Source organism: Nipponia nippon, unplaced genomic scaffold, assembly GCF_047370975.1.
Source record: "Nipponia nippon isolate SJK-2023a ecotype South Korea unplaced genomic scaffold, ASM4737097v1 scaffold_3, whole genome shotgun sequence".
Classification (NCBI taxonomy): domain Eukaryota; kingdom Metazoa; phylum Chordata; class Aves; order Pelecaniformes; family Threskiornithidae; genus Nipponia; species Nipponia nippon.
In genome coordinates, this window is record NW_028262347.1 from 115,063,407 (window position 1) to 115,089,389 (window position 25,983).

At 40.8% G+C, this 25,983-nt stretch overlaps 1 protein-coding gene across 8 annotated transcripts in view; it reads left to right on the top strand.

Annotated features, from left to right (window-relative positions):
- ADD3 (adducin 3) overlaps window positions 1-25,983 on the top strand; it is a 112,791-nt gene that overhangs the window by 60,132 nt on the left and 26,676 nt on the right. For 5 of the 8 annotated variants that reach the window (XM_087765135.1, XM_087765134.1, XM_087765139.1 and 2 more), the window contains one exon: window positions 25,152-25,375. In XM_087765135.1, the coding sequence (XP_087621261.1) occupies window positions 25,181-25,375 (195 nt within the window). In that variant the 5' untranslated portion in view covers window positions 25,152-25,180. Of the gene's footprint in view, window positions 1-4,149; window positions 4,189-20,430; window positions 20,611-25,151; window positions 25,376-25,983 lie in introns of those variants that run through there. The other 3 variants (XM_087765138.1, XM_009476034.2, XM_087765142.1) reach the window with 3 other exon arrangements.

The window sequence follows — 25,983 nt, forward strand, 5'->3', positions numbered from 1 at the left end:
AATATTTTCTCATTAGTGTTATTCTTCTGAATACCTGTGCAGTTTGAAAGGTTGCCCCTGGTTGAGTGGTCCAGCAAATCAAAAGGTGACCTGATGTTACTAAAGATCAAAGGAGCTCTTTTTAACTGGTGGTGTTGGAGCTGAAGAAAAAATGCCAGTAGTATATATTAGAAGCATCTTGATGTCTGTGGCTTTACCCAGCAAAAAGGAATCCATATGGATAATTTGGAATTTTTAAATGGGGGCTGACTTGGGTAAAGGCAGGAAAAAATACATGCTGTTTTTGTTTTTTTAATATGTTAGAGGAAAAAGATGAGCTGTGCATGAAGCCTGGTGAGTTGATTCCAGAGTGGGATGAAATTTCCAGGTGCTCAACAGGGCGAGGTTTGTAGAGGTTACCCATCGCATCCTCCTTTTATATACTCTGTGCCTTTCATGAAATCCCAAGGGTGGCATGAGGAGATTATATTCATAGGAAAGACTCTAAAGGACGGAATTCTGCCTTAAGTTCTGGATCTTCAGGGCTGCAAGTGTTGGGAAGATTGCTTACCAATAAGTAATAATTACCAATAAGTAGTAATCCCTTACCAATAAGTCCTACTCTGGTATAGATGGAGCCAAGTCTCCAGCAACTTCATTGTAAAAGCTCTGATCCCAAGTGACAGTAATGGCTTTTGTGAAGTGCCCCCAAATCTACCTGTTTGGCATCAGCCAATGTAAAAACATCTTGGCAGAGCTGTAGGGACACATGGGTTTTTGAGACCGTCCCACCTTGTCTCTGCCAGTAAGTGACAGTCGCGTCCGTCCTGCGCGCTGAGCCTGGCTTTGCTGGCAGCTCCCCATCCCCGCTCCCGCCGCCCTCTCCCCCAGATAACTTTATCCTCATAACACAGATACGCAGAGGGCTGGTCTGGATTTCATTTCTTCTTCTTCAGCTCTGTGCGATCTCGCGCGCATTCCTAACGCGTTACCAACAGCCCGCGTCTCTGAAAGCGCAGTATCAGCTTTCAGTGGCAAAAGCTTGGAGAGGAAACAGGCCGGTTCCTCCGTGCGTAAACAGCTGGGCAGTTGTGGATGGAATTAATTGCTGATATACACTGGCTGTGTTTTTCTTCTCTTGTCATTTCCTTTGCAGCTGCAAAAGGCAAGTTTTTTAGGCTTTGAAAAGAGTGCAGATCTCAGCGGTAGTGATGCAAAAGTACTGAAATATGTACGCTTATTAGGATTTGCACACAAAATAAAGCCTCTCCTAAGCTGTAACGACCAGCACTGTTGACGTTGGTATTCAAATCCCAGCTGCACCTTCCAAAAGTAATTTCTGACTTTGGATTTCCAGCTTGAAAACTCTGTTCGAGGAGGATTGGCTTTCTGAAAGCGACAGTCAGTATTTTCTGAAAATAGGAGTCTGAAGTTGAGCGTTGAAAGTAATTTGTTTTGAAAATGGTTGCTTCCATCTATAGTCTTGGAGCTGTTATATCAAATGCACTGATGCTGCTTTAGCCAAATATGAAACAGTCAAGTTGCTGAAAGTCATGTTCCCAGCCAGCAGTTGTGGGAAATTTATCACGGGGTTGGAAAATACGCATGTTATCAACAGGGCTGCATGTCTGCCTCGAGGCTTCACCCAGCCCATAACAATGCTAAAACAAGCCACCCATCGCAAATCAAAAAATGCTGTCAAAAGTAGATTCTGAGCACTAATGGTGTCAGAAACTGTAGCGTGCTGGGTTTAGTCGTAAAATCAGTGGAAAAATGTGTAGTATCTATTGTTGAAGATAATATTTTGTTAGCTCCCACCCTTCAAGTCCCACAGATATTTTTCCCCTTGTTTATTAAACTGTTCTAAATGCACTTTTGTTTTATGGAATTGTTACGCCTCCTCTACTAGCAGGCTTGTGCTGCCATGCAGTTTACTCAGGGGAACATCTATAAGCTCTTTTGCCAAAATAACTACAACAATCCTAGGGATTTTACTGATACACAGTGATTGCATATTGTATATTTATAAATAGTCTGATATGTAGAATGGATTGTTTGTTAAACAAATGCTAGAGAAAGTTTTTGTTGTTTTAAGACCTGGTCCTAATAACTAAATAAATGAAGTTGTACAAATATGCTGAAAGTGTCCCCACCAGCTCGTGTTGTGCAATTACTTCTACCACAAGATGAGTATTTCAAAGGTCCCACTGAAACCAGGGCCATTATTTGTGGTGAGAAATACTGTGCAGAGTGAGGAAGGGTTGACAGACCAAGATCTTAAAAAAAAAAAAATATATATATATATATATAAAAATAATATATATAAATAAAACAAAAAGTTACACAACTCTTGAAAGGAGCCAGGCTTTCAGTCACAGCACCTACATCAGCCAAACTCTTGCAGAGACTGCTGCAGAGATCTGTGGGCCTGTAATTTCAGCAAATACGAAGGACTGCATCCTTTCATGCAAGGGATTTCCACTGCGAACTTGCGTCTGTCATGGCTAACAGCGTGCAAGGAGACACCAAACCAAGCCTGGCTCACGTGGCACGCAGGAAGTTCAGCTGTAGTAACTCAATTGTAAATCTGAGCCAGAGAGTCAAGTATGCTCGAAGCGTGGCTGTTACTTCAAAGAATAAAGGCTGCCTCTTTCAAAGGCTTCTAGTTTTTGTAGCTATACAAAACTTAACAATTACATAAGTCGTATGTTATACATATGTATATATGTGTGTGTATATATATGTATGTTCATATTTTATTTTAAATACACATGTATCATAGGCACCCTGTCCTGTATATGTCACACTAAGTTCTTTTTTGGCAGGTAGCAGAAGTTATGGAAACAATTAAAATTCCTGTGCAACATCGGATTACTTATTTGTTTGGAAGAGTGGGTGGTGTTTGGGGAAGGGAAAAAGAAAGGCAGATCTGTACTTTAAAACCAAAGTGTAAAAGCTTCCTGGAGCATTTTTACCAGAAGGTCTTTTTGTCTATTTGTGTTTTGGCAGAAAGGTCTGAATATCAGGAATTCAGCTCTGGGTTTTGTACTCTGGTGTATTTTATTAGTAAATATTTAAAAATGGTAGAGCTGCAGTTATTTTTATGGCCAGTAACCAACTGTGTCCATTTCAAGGCACTAAACAATGCATGAGAACAGTGCTCTTAACTGGCCCATAGTGCAAGAAGTTGTTAAAGTTAAGAAACTGGCTGCTTTCTGCTCTGGCTTCATGTTATTTCCTAATTCACTTTAATCTAGTGCCTGTCTGACTGAGGGATTAAAAGTGGCAAAAAACCCAACCAGTTTTTAAGAACTGATATATTAGCTGGGCAATTTAATTTCATCCAACAGTGAATATCTTGATCCAGAGAGTCTGCAGCTGCATTTTCCTGTGGGTTACGTGACAGGTTGGTGGCATGATTTGCTTTGCAAACCTGTAAATGAGTCTGTGTTTGTGAATCTTGTAGCTGTGGTTTCTTTCTCCACCCTTTTCTCATGAATAAACTTGAAAAATATTTAGGACAAGATTTCTCTGGACCCACCACATCTGATGATATCTTTTTCAGCTACGGTCTTTGTATATATGTACTTCTAAAACAATTGGGGGGTGTGGTGCTATGTGCTTCCTTGGAGGGAGGAACACTGTTAGTAAAGATTACTAATTCTGTGAGAAGAGTCAACCACACAAAGTGCTAATGCTGGAGCTGGGAGGAGTCTGTGGCTTTGGCTCTTAACTCCCGTGGGTTTTGCCGGACAGTGACTTGGAGCAGAGAAGTGTTCGGTCAGTTATGGTGAAACATCAAAAAGATTTTAATCTTCCTGACAACTACATATCTCAACATACGAATAAGTTGAGTGCCTTAATCAACCACCTGGCTTGCTACATGAAGTAATTACATGTAATTAATGAATATTTCAAATTGTTCTGCATGTGACTTGCAAGCCTTAGTTGACTAATCAAATACGATGTGGCAGTACTAAAGCTCGAGACATCGTTGCATGAATTTTGTGTAAGAGTGTGTTCATTCAATAAAAAATAAAAGGAGCATTAAAGAGCCTTTTATTCCTGTCATAAAGATGCTTTGTGCTGTTGCCGTTGTGTATTTGACAGAATGGTTGGGGATGGATGCTGCAGAAAGTTGTCTTGTATTTTGATTGTCTTCTATTTCAGACTTGCATGGTTTCTATCTTCAATGTCGTGACATGACTGGTGAGTTACAATTTCTGCGTTTGAATGGGGTTTTCCAGTGTAGTGAGTATCTGCGTAATCTGTAACTTAGTTACTCTGTGTTTGCCTCAGTTGTTCTGCATATTATGGTGTTTTTTGAGGAATATGTGATCTGATTTTGCTTCCACTTAAGTCAAGGAGAATGTCAGCCTGAACAGGACTGGGCTCTGGGTTTCGAGTATATGCTGGCAGCTGAAGTGAGCACAACCACGCTGGGCGCAAGGCTGATTCTGCCATGGTGCAGTTCCATGATTTGCTGTACTGGACTTTGAAGCTTTAATTTTAACTCTAGGAAAAAAATCAAATATGTATGCCTTTGTTTTGTGGGTAGTTTGTTTTACAGTTGAGCAGAAATAGGTAGGTAATTTTGATTTTAATTCGCAAGATACATTTTAACATGTAGCTCTAAAATGCAGCACAGCACTGGTCACACAGTTATAGCAATTGTTGCACTGTAGTTCCCTATGTCAATTTATTGTATCAAAGTAGTTAAACTTCTGTGATCGTATGTGCTAATGGACTTTTATCATGTGTATAAGTAGTAGCAGGCTAGATGTTCTTCTGTATCAGTCATTGCAGCAGGAGATAATAGTCCGTTCTCATTTAAAGCTGCAGAAGAATACATGAAGCAGCCTTCGTTACTGTGTACTATAATAGCATTGAATGCCTTAGATTACATCAGATAAATTTCTTATGATAAACACATGACCAACTATTTTTAAATTGCCTATTTGGATAAAATTGGATTTTCTGGTGTTAAAAAAAAAAAAAAAGAAGGCAAAGCACCCAAGCATCTTAAAATACATAAACTTGAACTGGGAAGAAAAGATGAAGAAAAAGCTTCTACCTTTTAGTAGGTTAATGATGCTTTCAACATTTGTGAATAAGGTTTTTCTTAAATGCTGTTTTGAGATATGTAGTATTAATCTCAAAGTTTTGTGAGGGCATGCAGAGCTTAGCCTAGGATTCAGATACTCAGCTCTGGCATTAGTTTTTTGCATTGTTTCCACATTCTGGCACTCCGCTCGGTTTCCTCGCCTCGTTGAGCACTGAAAGGGACATAAATTGACAGAACTAGATTTTTCTGACTGGTGCAAGGGAAGCAGCCTGAAAGATAAACTTTAACCTATCATCCTGTCAACAAATTTGCATTGTTACAGAAGTAAGAATTTCTGTACCGTGGAGTCAAGAATAGTATGCAAGGACAATGCATTAAGATAAAAAAGAAAGTGCATATTTGAAGTTATGTTTTTCAGCCTAAAAATAGGAGCTAAGCATCCCAGTATCTTTTCCGTAATTTTGCTATAAGAGAAGTTCTGAATATTTTTGCTGGCCTAAAGCAAGGAATTTCTAACTGTGTGATAAAAGTTGAACAAATTAATGGGAAAATTATGAAAGAATTTGGCCTATCACTGTAGTTGTGGGATGGCTAACTTCTCTTAGCAGTCTATACTGTGTCTTCAGCATGCCACAGTTCAGTTACACAACCTTGGGAAGTTTCTCTCCCACTCGTCCTTTGTTAAGGCTAATGGGAGTCATGTGTTTGTGTCAGTGGGAAAGCAGACCCTTACAAATCTTTCTGGTAGATTTGGTGGAAACAGAGCTCACGTTCATTATTGCTGTGTCCTGGGCAGTCAGATGTCTCATTAGCAGGACATTAATGATGTTCAGTGCACTTCTTCATTGGACAAGAGGATGTGGTGAAAATCTAAAACGAGTGACTTCCCAATCTTATAATTTCCTGTATCGTTGGATTAATTTGTCTGTTGTGTCCTTTCTCCCATGCCATACTTAAACATTATTAACATTAAACATTATTATTATTATTAAACATTATTAACCTCATGAGGTTCAGCAAGGCCAAGTGCAAGGTCCTGCACTTGGGTCGGGGTAATCCCCAGTATCAGTACAGGCTGCAGGATGAAGGGATTGTGTGCAGCCCTGCCGAGAGGGACTTGGGGGTACTGATAGATGAAAAGCTGGACATGAGCCAGCAATGTGCTCTCGCAGCCCAGAAGGCCAATTGTATCCTGGGCTGCATCAAAAGAATCGTGGCCAGCAGGGCGAGGGAGGTGATTCTGCCCCTCCACTCTGCTCTGGTGAGACCCCACCTGGAGCCCTGCGTCCAGCTCTGGGGTCCTCAGTACAAGAAGGATGTAGACCTGCTGGAGAGGGTCCAGAGAAAGGCCACAAAAATGATCAGAGGGATGGAGCACCTCTCATGAGGAAAGGCTGAAAGAGCTGGGGCTGTTCAGCCTGGAGAAGAGAAGGCTGCAGGGTGACCTTATTGCAGCCTTCCAGTACTTAAAGGGGACTTATAAGAAAGATGGGGACAGACTTTTTAGCAGGGCCAGTAGCAATAAGACAAGGGGTAATGGTTTTAAACTAAAAGAGGGTAGATTCAGACTGGATATAAGGAAGAAATTTTTTACAATGAGGGTAGTGAAACACTGGAACGGGTTGCCCAGAGAGGTGGTGGATGCCCCATCCTTGGAGACATTTAAGGCCAGGCTGGATGGGGCTCTGAGCAACCTGATCTGGTTGTAGATGTCCCTGCCAGTTGCAGGGGGGTTGGATTAGATGAATTTTAAAGGTCCCTTCCATCCCAAAGCATTCTATGATTCTATGATTACCTGTAACCTGGTGGATGTGAAGCTGTGACACTGGGGGTGCTCCAGCCCCGCTGTCAGGCTGCTCTGCCTGGAGCCCATGCCATGGCTCCCCTCTCCCTAGAAACTTACTGCAGCTCAGTAGCAACCGTTATACTTTCAATCCTTCTACAATTCAAGTCAGGGAGCAGATCATAAACATTGATCAGGTAGGAGCCAAATTTTAGCTGTGGGACTGTCAATGTAGTCTTTATAGTGGCAGCCACGTGCGGAGGGAGTAAACATGGTTTTGCACAGATCTGCAGGGAAGGGCCCGTGGGCGGTGATGGGCAAGAGCCACACCACCGCTTCGCTGAGCAGATGTTCCTGCAAACTGCCTGCTGATGAAAACAAACCCACCAAGTTGCGGGGCGGGCCAGCCCCCTGTGAAGACGAGCCCTTGGCCAACGTCCTGCAATGCAAGGTGGGAATTCGCTTCCCCTAAGGAAACACCGGCTTTCAGTGTTTTATCTCCCCGAGGCAACCACAAGAGAACAATAGGCTATTAGAGCATTAGAACAACGCGGGCTGCGACTGACCCCCTCATTACTTCATTGTTCAGGCAAGGCCAAATTAAGGAGCGGTTGGCTGACCTCAGAGCTAATTTGACGGCCAATGAGTGGGGGCCTGGGCTGGTGGTGGGTGTGAGGTGAGGGTGGCCAGGAGGGAGCACCGAGGGCTTCCCCTCAGGGCTGCCCGCGTGAAAGGGAAAGAAATAAACATAGAAACAGAGCGTTGGCAAAGTAAAAGTGTTTGGTTTGCTTGATTTCTCTTCCTGGTACAAAATCTGTCTTCCTTCATTCTTCAGCTTTTAAGACAAAACTATTAAATCATTGATTTTTGTCACTGTGACTGTAAGAGTGGCTGGAAATGGCTGAATCGCAGATGAAGTGTCCAGTCACGAGCAAAAAGGTGCCCGCCTCCCTGGTGCTCCATGGAATGGGACAGGCAGGCGTTCACCTCCCGTGCAGTCTGCAGACCTGATTTTATCTTGAATGCAGCCTTTGGAGCTGTCGTCCTTCCTGAGACTGTGCACATCTGTAAGCAATTAGATAAATTATGCTATTGATATTTCAGAAATTAGAGTCAAACTTGCTGTACTAGGAATTTGTTGTTTAAGAGGAATAAGGATATAGGGGAATGCTTTAATCTACAAACAAGGTATGCTCCAGCTATGTGTGCCATTAGTCTTAAAGGTGCACTTTCACTAGAAGCTCTCTTATTTCAATGTTGGTAAAACATGCAGAGCTGCAGAGTGGACATGCATTTTGAGGAAAGTCAGATGGTACACAACATTCGGATGTTTGCCAGTAGCTCCTCCTTGGTAAAACAGAAACAAGTTTTAGTCCCTCAGCTTTCACTTGCACGCATACCCTTAACAACAAAAAAAGAAACCAACCCTCCTGATGACATTTCAGGCTGTCTTCAGTAGAATTTTCCTGCCTCTGTGGCTGGAGGAGGAGCCCATCCAATACGTGAGTTATTTGTAGATCAGTTGATCTTTCCATGATGAGAAACAACAAGGCGATGAAACTAGTTTTCTCTTCTGGACTGAAGTACCTGTTGCATGCTGAGAATTTTATGTGGTTTTTTGTTTTTTTATGTGTTTTTCTCAAAATATGTAATAATGAACTGTGGCATTCCCTTTCTGGGTAGTTGTCTATTCATTATGTAAATGTATTCCCCATCGCCCTGACTGGAAGCCTGCTGGAAGCCTCCCAGTCAGTGCCCTCACTCTGCAGCTCTTGGGTTGCATCCGAGGGTCCAGTACCAGAGACTTTGCCATCAGTTTGATGGCGGCAAAATGGGTTCTCCATGTGGGAAGAAATATTTAATAGTTACGATGTGCACCTCTTTTTTTATCAGTTGAGGAAAAACAAGCGATGGCAGCAGCTGTGCCACGTGAGCGAGCGTGTCATGAGCCTGCTGGGCAAGGCATAGTGAAGGGCATTATTCTGCTGGGAGGTTGGCACTGGCCATGGCCCTCCAGAGTTGCCACAAAGGATTTTCTGTTCGACATCTAATGCAACAAGCACATTCATATGTTTGCAGAGGGTTTCCATGGAAACCGTGTAAACTGTGATGCTATCAGACAGAGGCAAAGGTTATACTATTGTAGAGGCCCTTTTGTATTCCCTTTAAATGTTTCAGAGCAGCTATATTTCTTAACTGATGCTCTGAGCCTATGTAACAATTTGTTCAGATTTTTATTTTGGTTTGGGGGGGTGTTTCCCCCCCCGCCCCCCCCGAGCATTTGTCATGGTTGTACTGAGGAGATCAGATGATCTGCAAGAATAACAATGAAAATGTTTTTCGTTTTTATTTTTTTTTACATAGAATCACTTGAATATCATTGAATTGATTTTCTTTTTGTTAGTGATAATGATGCAATTGGAAGTGGAAGAACAGGGCACAAAAGAAAAAAAATTGAAGCTATTCTGCCCCTGCTAGTACAATTCCCAGTACTGTTGAGTGTTTTTATTGCTCAGGTAGAACTAACTCTTTCTGGTCATTGTTCACTGGCACTTGGGGAATTTTGAATGCTCGTCTCCTCTCAGAAGTATGAACCTATGCTATTTATAGATAGCAGTTTTAGCACTGGCTAGCCTTTAGTATGCTTTGAGAGTTCATGCTATTTTTAAATTTCTACTACAAATTTAAATTTTTACTACAAATTTAAATTTCCAAACATATCTATTGCATTGTTTGTTCATGTTTCAGGAAGTACTACCACCATGGGCACAAACACTACTTATTATTGAAAGAAAGAGAAGTATTGGCTCTTCTATATGATTATCCCAGTTTGTATTTGACTGTCCATGTTTGTAAAATTGTGCTTGTTCATAGGTTCAGCTTAATTATTGTGAGAGGTTTTTTTTAAATGACTGAACTCAGTTCTGCGCTCGTGTCTGGGCTCATGCTGCACGTCAGCGAGAGGTCCAGGTACCTGCTTGTTGTTCACCGGCTGCTCTATGAAAATGAGATCGTACCTGATCACACTGTGCATGTATTCACTCCTGACATTTAACTTTTGAACCTATTGGTTACTTTAAGCCAAACTTGGTACAAAGGTAAAAAATAATTCTCTTGCACATTACAAAGGTTGGTATCTGGTATAGAAGAGAAAGATGTAGGATTTTGAAGCTGAGGTTGAACAGAGGTACAAGTTGCTCATTCCATCTGATCATAGGGCAATGACAAAAAAAAAAAAAAGTCCAGTATAAGTGTACATAATTAATGGAACTTGTGATCAAGTTTGCAGAACCAAGAGATAATTTAAATTCTCAATTTTAAAGTGTTCTATACTTTGCTGCAAAAAGTACAAAAACCTCTTAGGTGTATAAGATGATCCCATCTAATATAGACAGGTAACCTAGAGGCATTAATTGCGTTTCCAAACGATGTAGTTTTGCAAGCACTCATAGTTGTGCTGTCGCAATACACAAAGCAGGACTCAGTAATTACTTTTTGTGTGTGTCCCATACAAGGATGAACCAGTTGACTTGGAGTACTTACTGTTGTGGGCAAGAGTTTCTAATACAGAATGAAAAGGTGAAATGCACTGTAGTTCAAGATAGCTGTTGACTTACTTTTGGGCAGCTAGGCATGCCCACAACCTGCTGCACCATGCCAGGAGGGGCCAGGAAGGGATGGATTTGTTTATTTACTTATTTATCGTTCTCTCATTTTGTTAGTTAGATATCAGATGTATAATTATTAAAAGCTTTGTACTCAGCACCTCATTAATGTGACAGTTAAAAATAACTTCAAAAAAAAACAACAGTTGAAATAGCTCCATCATTTTGGTCTTCTAGAAACCACTATTCTTCTAGTCCAATATCACCTGATTACAAACAACACTTTGAATATAACATGAAAATGAACACAGGCTAGACATAATGAAAACCCATCTTCAAGTTTCATACAGCATAATTGTATAATTGCACTCTGAGAGACAGGGGTTGTGCACCAGGTTAGCAGTGTTTTTCATTATGAATTCCAGCTTTCGGAATTTGAAGTCAGAAGTCTCAGGAAAAAGTCTGTTCAGATAGCACAAAACTTTGCATGCTTTTCGTCACTTCTTCCTGACTGCTCTGCAGTACAAACTCTGATCAGTTTTGATAATTTATCACAGAGAGAGAACGTAATACTGATGAGGAAATCAAAATCCCATAGAAATTTGCTGGAAAATTAAAAAGAACAAAACAAAAACCCCACAGCAACCCACAAACGGCATCTTAAATGCTTGTTCCAGTGCATGCTGGAAGCATCACTCAATAATTAAGATAACAAAATAGAAATCCAGCTATCTTCCTGCCCAAAATAATGCAATAAATTAGCAAATTAGAACAATGCATCTTAAAAAAAAAAATTCTAAATACTGCCCAACTCCAAAAGCAGCGTCCACTGCTACTCCTCCAGAAACCTGTGAGACCAGACTCCTGAGACCAGATTTGTCCTACAGATTCCTTTTTTGCTTTTTGGATTAGGAAATGAGTTCCAAAAAAGATGCGGTTTGTCTTCGTCCCCGCTATGGCTAATGCAGAGTTCTGGCTGCCCTGGGTCGGTGTTGTCCTCCACAGCACTCCAGCACGTCTGTGGAAGCTGTCATGAATGAGCCTTTGGCAGGAGTCTAATCACCTATTATTCAGCACTTGATTAATCAAGCTTTGTGGTATTTTTTGGCTTGTTATTACCTTAATACAAAGATCATTAATTCCTTGAATAGAGTTAAGTTTTTACATATGTTTAAAAAAAAAAAACCAAACACGCCCAACACATAAGTGAACAAGATAACTGAAAGCCATAGAAAAGATGTGATTTACTTTCACTGCTCAAGCAGATGTAATCTGTATAGCCTCAGACACTTCTTGTATCACCAGTAATTTTCTTATGGTATAAACTGAAATACCGTGTTTACCTAGGATGATTTCCACGAGTTATTCAAATATTCAAAAATAAGCATCACCAAAGCTCAGAACACAGTCATTTTTACAGCAATTGTTAATTGCTTTTTAGATTAGTTGGTTTTGATTCATAACAATATAAGTTTGCCCCCACATCTCTCTGCACTCAGACTCTGAACTCCAGCCCATGGGTAACACGTCTGATACTCGCTTTCAGTATAAACATAAGCAGGTTTAATTGCAAACAGGCAAATACCATTTTCAGGCCAGGTTTACAAATGATCTTTGGAAATTCAAATAAAACAACTTTTATGTTATTTTATGTATTTTTGCCATAATACATTATATTGCAATAGTTATATCCAAGAGATCCATCTAATATATTTGATGACTTCAGAATATTCTTGAAATTACGAACAAAAAACCAGTAGAGGTCAAAACTGGAAGAATTATTTGGGGAAGGACTTGAGGGAGAGTCTTTCAGGCTGCAGGTGTGACTGATCAAAGGCTGCTCGTGCCTTCAAAATTATAACCGAGGTCTTCGCAACTGGACTTCTGAGTCGCAGGTGCTGCAACTCATTCAAGTGCCTGGTTTGTTTCTGCTGTAAGAGAAACCATGAAGAATCTTTTCTTCACTTGCATGACAATGCTTTAGTAGAAAGTGTCTCCTGAAGCTGTCTGTGGTGGATGGTGTTTGTGCCGCCGTGGCTGCTAGGAAGTTCTGTCCCAGGTACATTGGATTGGCTGCTCTTTAGACATGAAAATCTGCCAGTTTTATTGATGCTTCATGCAACTCCTTAGGACAAAAGAGAGGTTGCTTTAAATCTCAAGAAGTGTTCAATGTCAGTCAGGCTGGTTTTGCATTCTAGAGACAGCCATCGCAGATGTTCGCAAGTACCCAGGGTTTTGTGTAGCATGCTAGGATGCATCCATGCTCTGTGATACTGGTGTAGTTTGTTGTGGAGTGCCTTTTATTTTGTCCAGACTTTCAGTGCTTACGAGTGATCATGGAGAAGGAGAATTATGCGATAAAAGTAGATAATTGCTTGCTTGCACTGGAAAATAATAGTAACCTGATTATGAAATATTTATATATTCTGCTTTTGACTTTTAAAAAACTACTTTTTCTACTGGGCTTAATGCTGACTCACCATACCCCTTGCTGTGTGTCCTGCCAAAGCTTTTGTTTGTAAATCTTCAGCACTTGCTCAGGGATGTGGTGGTTACTGCTCTGGGCACATCTGTGCCTCTGTTCAGTGCTGTGGTTAAGTCCAAAATGACCCTCTGACTTCAGACTGGCTTGCTTGAAATTCAGTGGGGTAATTTTCCATTCCTGAAGGTGCAGAAGACTTTTGGCTCTCTAAATTCAATTTGCTTTGCTAGTACCACAAGCAAAAGGTGGCAGAGACAAGAAGCAGGTCAAATGCAGGCCAAGTCAATTGAGATTAATGTACATATTTATATAGGTTAAACCTTGACTGCAAATGAAACTTTTTGTATTTACTAGTTAGGTAGTTGGTTGGGGTTTTTTAATTATTTTGAAGCAAGCTGAAGACAATATTAACAATGTGGGTAAACACAGAAGTGTTGCTCTACCACCGTAAATAAATCCTAGGGATTTCCCTGGGAAGGATAATTAAAGCAATGTGCTTTGAACACAGCTAATTAAGTAGCTGCCTTTTAAACTTTCAAGAAGGAGGTCCTGGCTGCCCTCTGAACTTCCATGTGGTCCTCCTCTGCTCCAAAATTTCCCCTACCCTCCTCCCTCAAATTATTTTTAACCTTGATCTCTGTGCATCCAGTTTAGACCCCAGCTTCATGGAGAGGTGTGCTGGCACAGCTAGGGGATGGCATTTTGAGAGGCGGGGAGCTGGTACACGTGAGCTGGGAGGGCCAGGATCGCCTCAAGCCAGCCAGGAAAACATGAACAACTGTACCGTAAGAAAACTGTAGCATAAGATGTGCTTAACTTAAGTTCTCCAAAGATGATAATTTTGTACGTATTAGGCATGCAACCATAACCTCAATCAAATTCTGCATGTTTGTTAGCTTTTTTCATGTTATGTTTTAATGTACATTAACATTTATGTTTGCAAATGGACCAAGGAGGGGAAAAATTGTCCCATATGTTAAAGCAAAACTAATTTCGGTAACGAATAAAAAAGCAAGATCCTATGGAGACTGAATGAGGTGAGAAAAGACACTGTCAGCATAATTTGGGAATAGCGATTTACAGGTTTTTGTCCCCTGTGCCATCCCATGGCTCATATTAGCTGTTAAAGTCCTACTAACAGAGCCTTCCCTCTACACCTCAATTTGTAGCTTGCTTTTTTGGAGCATTTACTGGAGTAAATGTGTAGCTTTTTTTTCTCAAGATGCCTAGGTTTTTTTCCATGCTTCTCATGGCCTATCAGTGGCAATGTGCCTGCTGCGCGGTCAGGCTGGGCTTGGCTGGCATCATTTGTCTCACACTTTCACTGAGACCTAAAATTACTATTTTTAAATTACAATTAAAAACCTTAAGACACCCATAACGTTCCCACTATGCCTGTTCTTCATATGTGAAATCAGTATATGCAATTGTGTTATCTAAAACATTCTTAGTTTTTGACTATATGACAAATCAGCTTTTTTTTTTTAAATGCTGTTGTTTTCTGTTTAATGTGAGAATGTATGTACAGGTCAGTAAAATGTTAAAATTCCTTTTTTGAGAAGCTAGCCAATTTATTTTGACATGGTCAAGCTGATATTGGTATATTAATGTGACTTGTGTTATTGCTCCTTATTTAAAATTTATAGTAGAGTGATTCTGAGATCCCAATATGAACTGGGGGGGATCATGCAGGGTGTGGTGCATAATATAAATAAAGATACAATTTGTCCTGAAGACTTTATGATCGAAGGCTTGGCACAATTTCATCTTTTCTTCAAGTCTCCAGTTACAAATGTCCCCACAGAGATTAGCTGTTGGCCAGATTTCCCATTCCTCGCTTTCGAGTTATGGAGGGCGTTGAGCTGCAATTCTGTATGGTCAGTGCGTGGCGGTGGTCTTCAATGGGGTCTGCACTGAGCTGTTGGTGGAGATAAAGGTCAGGATTTGATGTGAAGAGGAGGAACTCCAGGGGTTTGGGCTATAAAAAGGTTTAGCTGCATGCTGCCATACACGAGATCGGTTGTTCATGTAAACATTTGTAAAATCCAGCAGTTGCCTCGTGTCGATCATCTGGGTTGCCCATCATTGCAGCCTCTGACCCTCCAGCAAAACCCAGGAGGCAGCTGCTTTGGCCGTGACATTTCTCAGGGTAATCAGACTGCCATAAGTCAAGAAGGCTTTTGATGTGCCCTGGGATCAATAAGAGTTTTCTCTGCTATCTAATGTCACACATTGTACCAGTGACCAAGGAGGGCTCTGGCAGAGTGCCCGGAGTAGCCATCATTACTCCAAATACCTGGTGTTTTCCAGGTTGGTGTAAATCAATGGGATTTTTAAAAAATGATTTACAACAACCTCAGTTCTACTCCATAGCTCTATGTAGGTCTGCATAAAGAGTGAAATTGTTTTCCCCCTGCATCTGTGCAGTTCAGAGGAAGCCCAAGAAAAAAAGTCACCAGAGGAAGTTGGAGGCTTTGCATTGCAGGAGAGGGAGAGGAAGAGTGTTGCAAAATGTAAAAGGTTTTGACATTTGCAATCAGCTTTTCCAGTTACATGTTTTTTCTCACAGATAAGTTCTTAGTTTATGTTGTAGAGGAACCGAGGTTTCATATTTTTCAAAGGATTTAGAGAGATTTTTCAGCCATTGCTTGTGTATGTGTGTGGGTTTTGTGTTTGCGTACTTTCACAGCTTACTACAGATAAGTACCAGCAGAACATAATCTTTTAATTTAGCTCTCTGTTGTCTACTGACTCGTGAAATACTTTTAGGTAATTTAGCTACAAGTGATTATGTAGATAAGCAGAGATAAGTCTTTTTTTAAAAAAAAAAAAAAAAAGCTTTTTATTGTCTTAAAGCTGCAATATTTTGGAAAATACTACCTTACTTTTTCATTACCAACATCCCAGATGTCTCTGAAACCAGATTAATTCAAAATACTGTCCTTTTTTTCCCCCACACCCCCCACACCTTGTGTTCTACTCTTTCTCTTTTGTAGCATGAATAAGAGATGGGTCATAAGAACCAAAAGTTGAAGCTGCTTCGGTGCTGGAGCATTTGTGTTTCATCAGAATCCTTAAAACCAAAAAAGACAAGCAGTTATTCCTATTGCAAACTTATATTTATGTCTTATGTCTTCATTTCTGGTTTTAAAATAAAACGAAAATATGCATGTGGGGTTAAAACTCCCTGACATTATTTTGAGGGATTCCCTGACTTAAGTAAGGTCAAACACAAATAATCTGTTTTTTGCTCTCCAAGTAGTTTACTTGTATCCCATATTGATACTAACTCTGCAGGGTATCGGTTAGTGTCAAGAATGGATAAAGACAGGACATTAATAGCCAGTAAGTGCCGAGATTGCTGATGGAGTCTTTGAAATATGTAAATATTTGCTAATAATATTTATGACTTCTGTTCCAAGCATCCACATGGGTTTGACATGGGTGGGTAAATGTTGTCATCTGTAAAAAAGGAGTAACAAAACAGGGTCAGCAAGAGCCAAAATGCACTGCCAGTCTGAGAGAGCGCATTAGGGCTGCGCTGACCGGGGAGCTGACTCTGCGCAGTGGGGCGTGCTGCTGGGAGCTGCTCCGGAGTGCCTGGACGTTCCTGCGGTCCTGCGGCCTGCCGGCACGCTGGAGTTACGCACGCGTTCATGTGCTTTCATCATCTAGAACTACTGTTTAGAGATTATTTTAATAGGTATGTTCTTAATATACTCTTAAAAGTGATTAAATTTGGATGCATAGTTTATTCTATGTAGTGTCTAAGCTTCGAGGTAGCATTGGGAAAGCGCCGGTGCTTTTATCTTCATTTGGGTTTGCCAAAAGAAACCACTTCCAGAGGAGACTTGATTGAATTCTGTCAGGTCGAGCGCTCCTGCTGCCCGTGAGCTGGCTGAGGGTGGTCACGAGCAAACGCTGCACCCAAAGCAGCGGCGCTGCTGCCATCGCTGTGCTGGCTGGCTCCTCTGCCAAAGGTCTTCTGCGTTCAGATCGTTCTTCTTTGTAGAAGTCCTAAACGCTGTAAGTGAATACAGCTTCAGAAAGCTTGCAACTTGAAAATCTGCAGCAATTCGTGCTGCTGTGGTCCTTACCAAATCTTCTGGAGCAGTGGAGGGGGTTTTCTGAGCAGCAGGCAAATTTTTAGCCTGCAGCAAAGTGGGAATGAGCAGAAAAATGTTAAAGGGGGGGGCAGTAACTTCATTTCCATTGTTGTTATTCAGTGCATCTGTCCCTCGTGTGAGAGCAGCTTTTTGCATATGCCATAGGGAGAGGTTTTCTTTTCCCTGGCAGCTCCTGTACGTCTCCTTAGCTTTCTGCTACAGTGAGGACACTCTTCCCGGAGAGCAGTCTTGCCTTTGGGTAGAAGCAGGTTATTTAAGCTCGGTGTTCAGATATTTTTGAATGATCTCATATCCTGTGTGTGAAATTTTAATTTAATGCTGCTATAGAAAAACAGCTTAAACCAAGAGAAACTTACATTCTCATCATAGAGCTCATTTTTACTGTGCTTTTTCGTGAACTTCAGTACAACAAAGAAGATGAAAGAAAAACAGAGGAAAAGTGGGTGTGAGGTAGGACTGACACGCTTTTCAAGTCTAGTAAGTACAGAAGCTGTTTACAGGTTACCAAATAATTTAATTTATTAGCTGTTCTGGTGTTTTTACTTGATTTTTTTTAAATTTTCTTGGAAATAGTCCCCATCCACAGACTCCGACTATTTCATAGGACCGCTCACCCTGTGTACCCAAGCAGGGATGACAACTGTCGGCACTCCAAAGTACAGCTTGTTTTTTCAAAATAAATGCATACACTTACTTATGTAAATAAAACTTACATATGAACAAAATATAACTCAGCTTTACAATTGTTTCTGGTAAATTGCAGTCAATCAGGTACTTGTTAAAAATAACAAATAAATAAAAGGACAAAATATAACTACTGCAAAGAAAAATTTCTTTTAAAGGAACAAGTTTAGGGAAAGGGAAAAAACAAACCAATGTGATACCTGTGCGTGACTGACCTTCTCTTAAAGCGAGGTTTCAGTGACACAATCTATTGTGTCTCTAAAGTTACAAATTAATTATTCATATTTGCTTCTATCGTGCTGTTACAGATAACTGGTGTGGCAAACTGTGTCCAGCAGTAAAAGAGGATTTATAGTGAATGATCGACATGTGACATGAATCGCCCTTTACGACTCTGACATCTCAGTGCTTTCCCGTGTTTCTCGCGGTGCAGCCACCCCCTTCCTGGTGCGATGCAGTAGTACCTGTGTGCATCATTTCACCAACAAACTCTGCATTCCTCCTCTGTTACTTCTCTGTAACCAGTTTGCTTGTGTGACTGCGTTTGTTCTGCCTTTAATGTTTTGTGTAAAGAGCAGTATAATCTCAAAATGTTCTTACTGTCTGCACAACCTTAACAATTTGCTAGTAAAACAAGAAAACATTATTTTATGGAGTGAAGCAAGGAAGCCCCTGTGCTGCTGACTGCTTAAGGGTCATGCAATACAGCAATGGAAACAGCCCAGTTACATACAGCCTGTCCTCAGCACAGGAGGTTTGATACCGGGCAAGATGGACCTTGGAGCTGAACTAGAGGTTGTCCTTTTGAGCCTGTTTTTGTCTTCTGTCACTGGATGATAGTAACTGGATAACTCGCTCATCAAGAGTTCTCTCCATCATTAAAAATTGTCGTGATGAAGTGAAGGAATACCAAAATGTGAACAATTAAAGTAGTTTTGGTCTACAGGGTTAAGCATGCTAGTTCATTTATGAGACTTAACACATGCAAATAGCATTTATGGCCATGTGGTAGAGCATATTGGATACATCAAACCATCATTCTAGGCTTGGGGGGGGGGGGGGGTTCCCTCCGCTGCTTGTGCTGAAAAATATTGGCGGGCTGGCCTGCAAATGTGGCAGTGCAGACTGCACCTGCTACAAGCTGTGTGCATTATAAGGAGCCTTCCTTAACAGAGAAAAAATGTCACATCTTCAGCTAAAGGTAAAGGTGTAGCCCTTGTATTTTGGGTGGCTGTCAGCAACCCACTACATTATCTCACTTTTTGACAGTAAAGGGTAGCTGGCTCAGTTCCAGTTTACACTGAGTAAAGTGTGAGTTGTACAGCTTGAATATTTATGTTGACTTTTATATTGCGCTATATAATTGGGAAAAAATAATGCTTTAGATTTAACACAGAAATGCAAAAACAAAGTTCACATACACTCAAGTTCCTCTTTCTTAGGAAAAATATATACTGCCGCCTTATAGTCTCTTTAATGTGGTGTCTGAAAGGAGATGATGATTATTTCATTAGCTTACTCTGTTTAAAAGGAGAAGGACTTAAATACAGAGCACTGGATTAGAATATTTGATTTGTAACCAGTTTGGGCTGTAGTATGACAAATTGTTTATGCCCGCATTGCTACTGGAAGACAAGGTATTAGATACCCCCATATCGTCACCGTATTTGTTTCAGACCAAACATTTGTGTAGATATGCAGTTAACTGGCTGGGGGAACTGATACAGCTGAAGGTAAATCCATTTTAAAACCCCCAAAGTTAAAACAAAACAAAAACTCAGCCAAAGAGTAGTTTCTCCTACCCATTCCACCATCTGACCTTACAAATGTCTGCTGGCATGAATCTGAAGAGGTGATATAGGGAGAAAGATTGAATGGCCGGGAAGGTTGGCAGGTGCGACTGCTTTATTGTTTTGGTGCAAATACTGCCTTGTGTCAACTTAAGGGTGTAGTTTGACTTTAGTGCTAGTGTACAGAATCACTGCATATTAGTAAAATCAGTTAATATAATTTTGAACAAATACTACCTATCTAGTGTAGCAGAAGTATTTTCAGTTCCAAAAATGGCATTTAGAAAATGCTAATGTCTGAACATACATCTTACTCATCGTACTAGTGTGTGAGATGAGACTGATAAATGAAACCCAAACCCATTGTAACGTAAAAACAAACAAACAAAAAAACCCTGTCAATGCATTGTCAGATATTTATGGTATTTGATGTCCTAATCAGGATAATAAAAAAACTAATTTAATTTTGAGGTGTTTATCCCAATAATTTTTTTTGCCCTAGAACAGATGCGATTGCTCAGTTATATGTCATCACGAAAATTTATAGGAGGAAGGATGGACAGTTAACTTTTTAATGCCAGAAGACAGCAATGATGACTCTCGTCTCAGTCCGTATTCTCCTACATATTTTCCTGCCCCTCTTAACCATTCCCTCATATTCCTTAAGTGTATTTCTTTCTGCCAGCTTACTTATGTAGCTGACGGTGTGGGCTAAAGCCGAGGCTTTGATTCAGATTGGAGCCTGCCTGTTTCATAGAGAGGCTGGAACTGAGATCAAGAGACACCCAGTTTGCTTCCAGCAAGTCTCCTGGCAGACAAGATACTGGATGGGGGGAAGAAGGAGCAGACTGTTCCTTAAAAACAAGCAGGCGAGAAATAGCAAGAGCAGAATAACACAACGTGCTCCTTAAAAAAGAAATGCTCAGATGCAGTGTAGTCTAGCTCGAGTGCTCAGACCTGAAATCAGTCGTACCCGTTAACGATGTGGTGTGCAGGCTGCTGGTTTGCAGTGATGGAAACTTTCAAACAGATGGATTGCACTGCGTAGAGAAAATGGGGATGTCTGAAACCAGCCATAAAAAATCAGCATAAAAGGTAGGTTAATGATTCGTTGCTAGGTGATCTAATGATTTGATCCCTTTTCTGTTGCTCTGTCTTTCTCTTATGGTGGTATTTATTTTTATATACATTCTGTACATTGTGAAAGATACAAATATATCAAGTTAGTACTTTCTAGGGTGTTCTTTGGCAAGATAAATTTTCCTTGCATTTGGTCTCTTGCTCCTTTTTCTTTTTCCCTTCAGTACTCCTTGTTTCTCTGACCTCATTATTATTTTTGAGCTGCTTTTGTGAGTTGACATTGAAAACAGTTATTCCAACAAAAGCAGCACAGCATGTTACTTAGACTTTACAAAGTGTCAGATGGGGATGCTCAGGACTTAAAGTTGCAGCCTAAAATCAATAGTCCCAAGTTCCTGGAATAAATTGAAAGCTTTTATTAAATAAAACTTACTTCTAAGTGGAGAGATGCGCGTCCTCCTGACAAAGATGGAATGCTCTACTTTCTCCCTGTAGCCCAGTTACGGTTATAAAATATGGAACAGATATGGAGACCAAAGCCATGAGCTATATAAAACATCAAAGCACGGGAGGACACGACCTGTTTTCTTTTGTGGCAGTATCAGAGTTCAGTTCAGCATGAACCAGGAGGGCATAACTAGCCAGGGGGAAGCAGAGTTAGATTAACAAGTTACCCTGTAGCAACAGCTTTTGAGCTTCTTTGTTTCACAGGTCTCTAAAAGTACTTTCAGCAGAGATGGGGGTTCTGTATAAAAAAAACTGACACGTGCTGACTTGCTGCTCTTAGTTTCTTTTGCCCCCCATTGGAGTAGTTGAACCATAGGTAGGAAAACTGCTCTTCTGTATACTTTGAATCTCTTTTTGGCATGACAACATATGCACGTTAGCCTAAAATGTGTGTCTCAGCAGAGCAAGAGTGATGGCTCTCACTAGGACAAAATCGGATCCTAGTTTAGCTTTGATTTCTCTGTGTATGTTTGTCCTTTCTGACCAGTCTAGATATAGTGGTTTGTTGCTATAGGGGCCTACGATCTCTCATTTCCACCTGTGCCTCAGTCTCTGGAACCACTTACGCAGTATAGCATGCATAAGAAACATTAGCTAGTACCGCTCAGGAAGGTGATCGCTCACTTTCTGTAATTCATGAACATCATGGAAAGGGGTGGAAGCCAAAAGTAGCCCTGCAGCAAAGCTGATTTTTCTTTTAGGCAAAAGAATCTCACCAAAAAATGTGGAGGGGGAGAGAATCCTCTATCACAATTCATAGCTTTTGAGATCTGGATTTTCTGTAAATACTTACCTGTATGTCATTGCCAGTCCTGTGCTGAGAAGGAGATACAGATTTTTAGATCCCCAAAAGCTGAGCACATTTTTAACAAGTGTCCCTTTTTAAAAAAAAAAAAAAAAAAAAATCAGTGCAAGATGCAAATAAATAATGAAAGAATGGCTGATTTGTTTGAATATTTTCCAGCCGAACAGTAGGGGTTATATGAGAGTCAGCCTGGGCCCAACAGAGTGGGCATTGAACCAGACCTAATAAGAACAACTGGACCCAATACCCATATTATGTTCAGTAACGGAGTTTTTTTTGTAGTACAAGGACTTTAATGTTGTAATCTTAATGGCTAGAGGTAACAAACCAATCTGAAAGGAAAGAGGAAAAAATGAAGTCCAAAGCAATTAGAAAAATCTCTTTCGTGGATTTTAGGTATTGCCAGCCACATTCGTGTCTTTTTACAGATGAATGGGCTTTTCTGTCACTGTAAGAATGAATTTTAAAGTAACGGACTTGAACTAATTATGTCCTGTAAACCTATAATAATAACAATAAAAGTTTTTTGAAGTTCAGACATGCGTGTAGTTGATCCAACCAACCGAGTGGATCAGCAGTTGAGCAAGTTTGCCACTCGGGGTTAGCGGGATTCAGGAGCATTTTAGGAAAAACAATTGGATAAAGCAACTCCTGGGAAGAAGTAACTGAAGAGCAGGAGTTGCAACTGGTCAACAATTCAAATAAGGTTCTTGCCATCTGCATTTCTAGACTGCTTTCAGTTACCAGCAGGTGCTGGAAGGCATCTGTTCTGACTCAGATGGAGGTATTCGTCCTGACGCAGATGGAGATCGGTGTAGGTTGAGGTCTGGTCTCAAGCTTCTTCATACCTTGTGGCATTTGGAGAGTGAGCTCATGGTCTTGTGTATTCTCATGAAGCTTTTTTTCTTTTGCTTCTTAAACCCTGCCATTTTTCGGAGAAGGAGAGGAGAGGGGAGGCATAATACATGGTTACATTTATAAAGGTATCTCTTCTAACCTGAGCAGAGGGAAGCTGAGCTGTGATCATATCCCCAAATGCTGTCCCAAGAGGTTTATCCTTCTGCTTCAATGCTCCCAGCTGGAAAAGGCAATAGTTCATTCTTTAGAAAAACTTAAGCTTCTTTTGTAGTTATACTAGATTTTTGCCAAACCTCCACTTCCTTGAAGCAAGCCCCAAAATTGATCGCACGTAGCAGACTTCCCGGTGGTTTGTCAGCAAATGCTGAATGAACTTGGACTGCACCTGAGCAGCCAAACTCACCGGTGAGCTTCCACAGCCTCTGTAACGAAGGCATCACAGTTCATGGAGCTTGCCTCCAAGGATGCGAATGATACGTCCCAGAATATGGTACGTTCATCCAGTATGCCAAATACCTCCTGGAAGCTCTGTGCATGCAGCTGGATGATGTTGCATCCCAGAAGTTGTGTCCTCCCTCAAAAAAAGAAAAAAGAGGGCGTATAGAACAAAAACAGTTACAACCTGTAGTGATTGTTTTTTAGAAGGGTGTTAGTTGTATTTCATTTTGATCCCAAATTTTATCATAATCTGTAATATACGAGAAAGTCATAGACGTGGTTTTCTTCTACCTTATCTGCTAATGCTTTCCCTGCTCTGTAGGTGGGATCTGTCTTGTTTTCTGTCTGGGGTTTCATATTTGGTAGCAGGACTGCAGTGCCCCAGGATTTCATCCTTGCGCTGTCCCCTGCGGCGTGCCAGCAAAGCCGTTTGGGTGTCAGTGTGGGAAACTGGCTGAAAACCAGTTTGCATCCTCCTGCCAGCCTGGTTCATGGCGTGGCTGCGCAGCAGAGGGTGCAGCACAAGGACCGAAAGGGCTTGTCACGGGCAGGAGGAGGGCTTGGATTGCTGAAGCTGGTTTTAACAGGGATCTCCCCAAATGTTTCATCCGGAAAATAGGCGATGTTGTAGTCGGAAGAGTTCAGATGCTCCACGTGAGTTCACTGTTCACAGGATATCCCAAAAAGTAGTTGCACTGACCCAAACAAGGGATGGGTGAACTGTGCCACAGAGCAAGGATGCTTCAAACCACTGATACCATAATGTCGGACCATGCGGTGTAATACTGCTCGACAACTCTCATTCCTTCATGTTTGGCTTTTTTCCCTCTGAAGAGGTGAATTATTTACATACCATACATTTGCATGCAAATATTTTTATATTAAATATATTATGGAATGTAGATATTTGCATGTTAAAATGTATTTTCATAACACACTATCTCATCCTACAAATCTTGCTTCTCTTTGTTCTTCAAACCTGAGAAAATGTCCCTCTTCAGTACCCGTTTGAGGAACGGTGTTCCTGAGTGTGCTTCCGAGCCTGATTCTTTGTAGGAAAATTCAGGTGTCTGCTTTTCTGCTTTTGATCCAGTTCTGTTTGTGTTTACAAATGCTTATCAGGTTTTTTTAAATGAAGTTTTAAGCTCAGCTTTCTACCAAGACATGAAAATGGTTTTGTTTTTTTTTCCCAATGTAATGAACTTCATTTTTTTCTCTAAAGTAATGAGCTTCAGTGAGAATCTTTGTGTACAATTGCACACGAGAGGAGAAAAGCTGAAACTCAGCTATTTGCCGTGGATGCAGCCACAATCCTGTGCAACCCAACATATGACCTTTTCTGCAGTTCCCTCAGTGTCTCCAAGTTCCTCCTGAAAGTGCAGGCACCAGCTGGTGCTCTGCGGAGCTTCCCTGGCAGTCTTCGAGCCGCCCGGTGCCTCGCTTTTAAGCTGGGGTTATGAGGAGCTTCGGAAATGCTGTAATTGAGGAATGTCTTCGTTTGAGCTGGGAGATGAGCTCTGAGCAAATGTTAAACAGAGGCCCCGTCTTCTGGGTGTGTTTGGTTGAACATGTCAGGAAGGAGAGCTATATCAAAATGATGGAGGGGTGATGAGTGCAGTGTAAAATGATACAGGAAAGTTTGTTGTAAAACATATTATAGGCATTTCGAATATCATAATTCTTAATTGTGTGCTGTTGGGTTTTTATTTTAACTTGAATAGAGATGGTTATGCAGTATCAGAGAACTCGTTAATGCTTTTTTTAAACACTTTTCTAGAATTTTTCCTTAGTTTTCTGATTATGATAATTATTCACTTGTTCTCCTTTCATTTTAGAAGTTGTTCTGCAGAGATGAAAGAGAACATTATTTGTGTCCCGACTTGGAAGTTGTATTCAGTGCCCTCCTTTTAATTGTTAATCATTCTTCCCTCTTTTTTATTGGTTTCAGGCAAAGCGTACCATCCGCAGTGTTGAAGCATGAGTACTGATGCCAGTCAGGTGGTGATCACTACTCCTCCCCCGGCCACGATGCCTCACAAAGAGCGGTACTTCGATCGCATCAACGAGAATGACCCAGAGTATATACGAGAGAGAAACATGTCTCCTGACCTGAGACAGGACTTCAATATGATGGAGCAAAGGAAGAGGGTCACTCAGATACTGCAGAGCCCTGTGAGTGGGATTAAGGGGGGATGAGAATGAGAGTGTGTTGTTTTCTGAGATTACTGATTAACTTTTTGAGACTTAAAAAGAAGAAATCTATGTCACAGCTAGCTAGAATAACTCTGGACCATCTTCTAAGAAGAGTCACTAAACAGATTACCCAGCATTTTATTTGCATAGTTTTTTGTCTGTGAACAAGCAGCCTTTATTGTGTTGTTTTTTCTCCTGATGCTTTTATATTCTTATGCTTCATTGCAGTATTACAAAAAGATCTGGCTGGCTGCAGGGTACTTAATTAAAACTTAGGGGCAGGAAAGAGAGTGGAAGAGTCACCAGTCAAATAGGAACAAATTAGGGCATTACGTGGTGTTCTGCTTTCTGGGTTTGAATATTAACCTGTCATTTGCATCAGGAATGCTTTAATTAACATTTTTAATTGGGTTAAGTTTCTTTAAAAGCTGGACTATGTGTTCTTTTCATGTCCTTGGGGGTGATCATACCCATACTTGGCCATATTAGCACTCATATACTGGTTGTGTAAGTTCAGTACTTGTGTAGCCTACATATAAAACTATTAAATCTATTGAACCACTCTCATATTAGTTTTAACTTATATT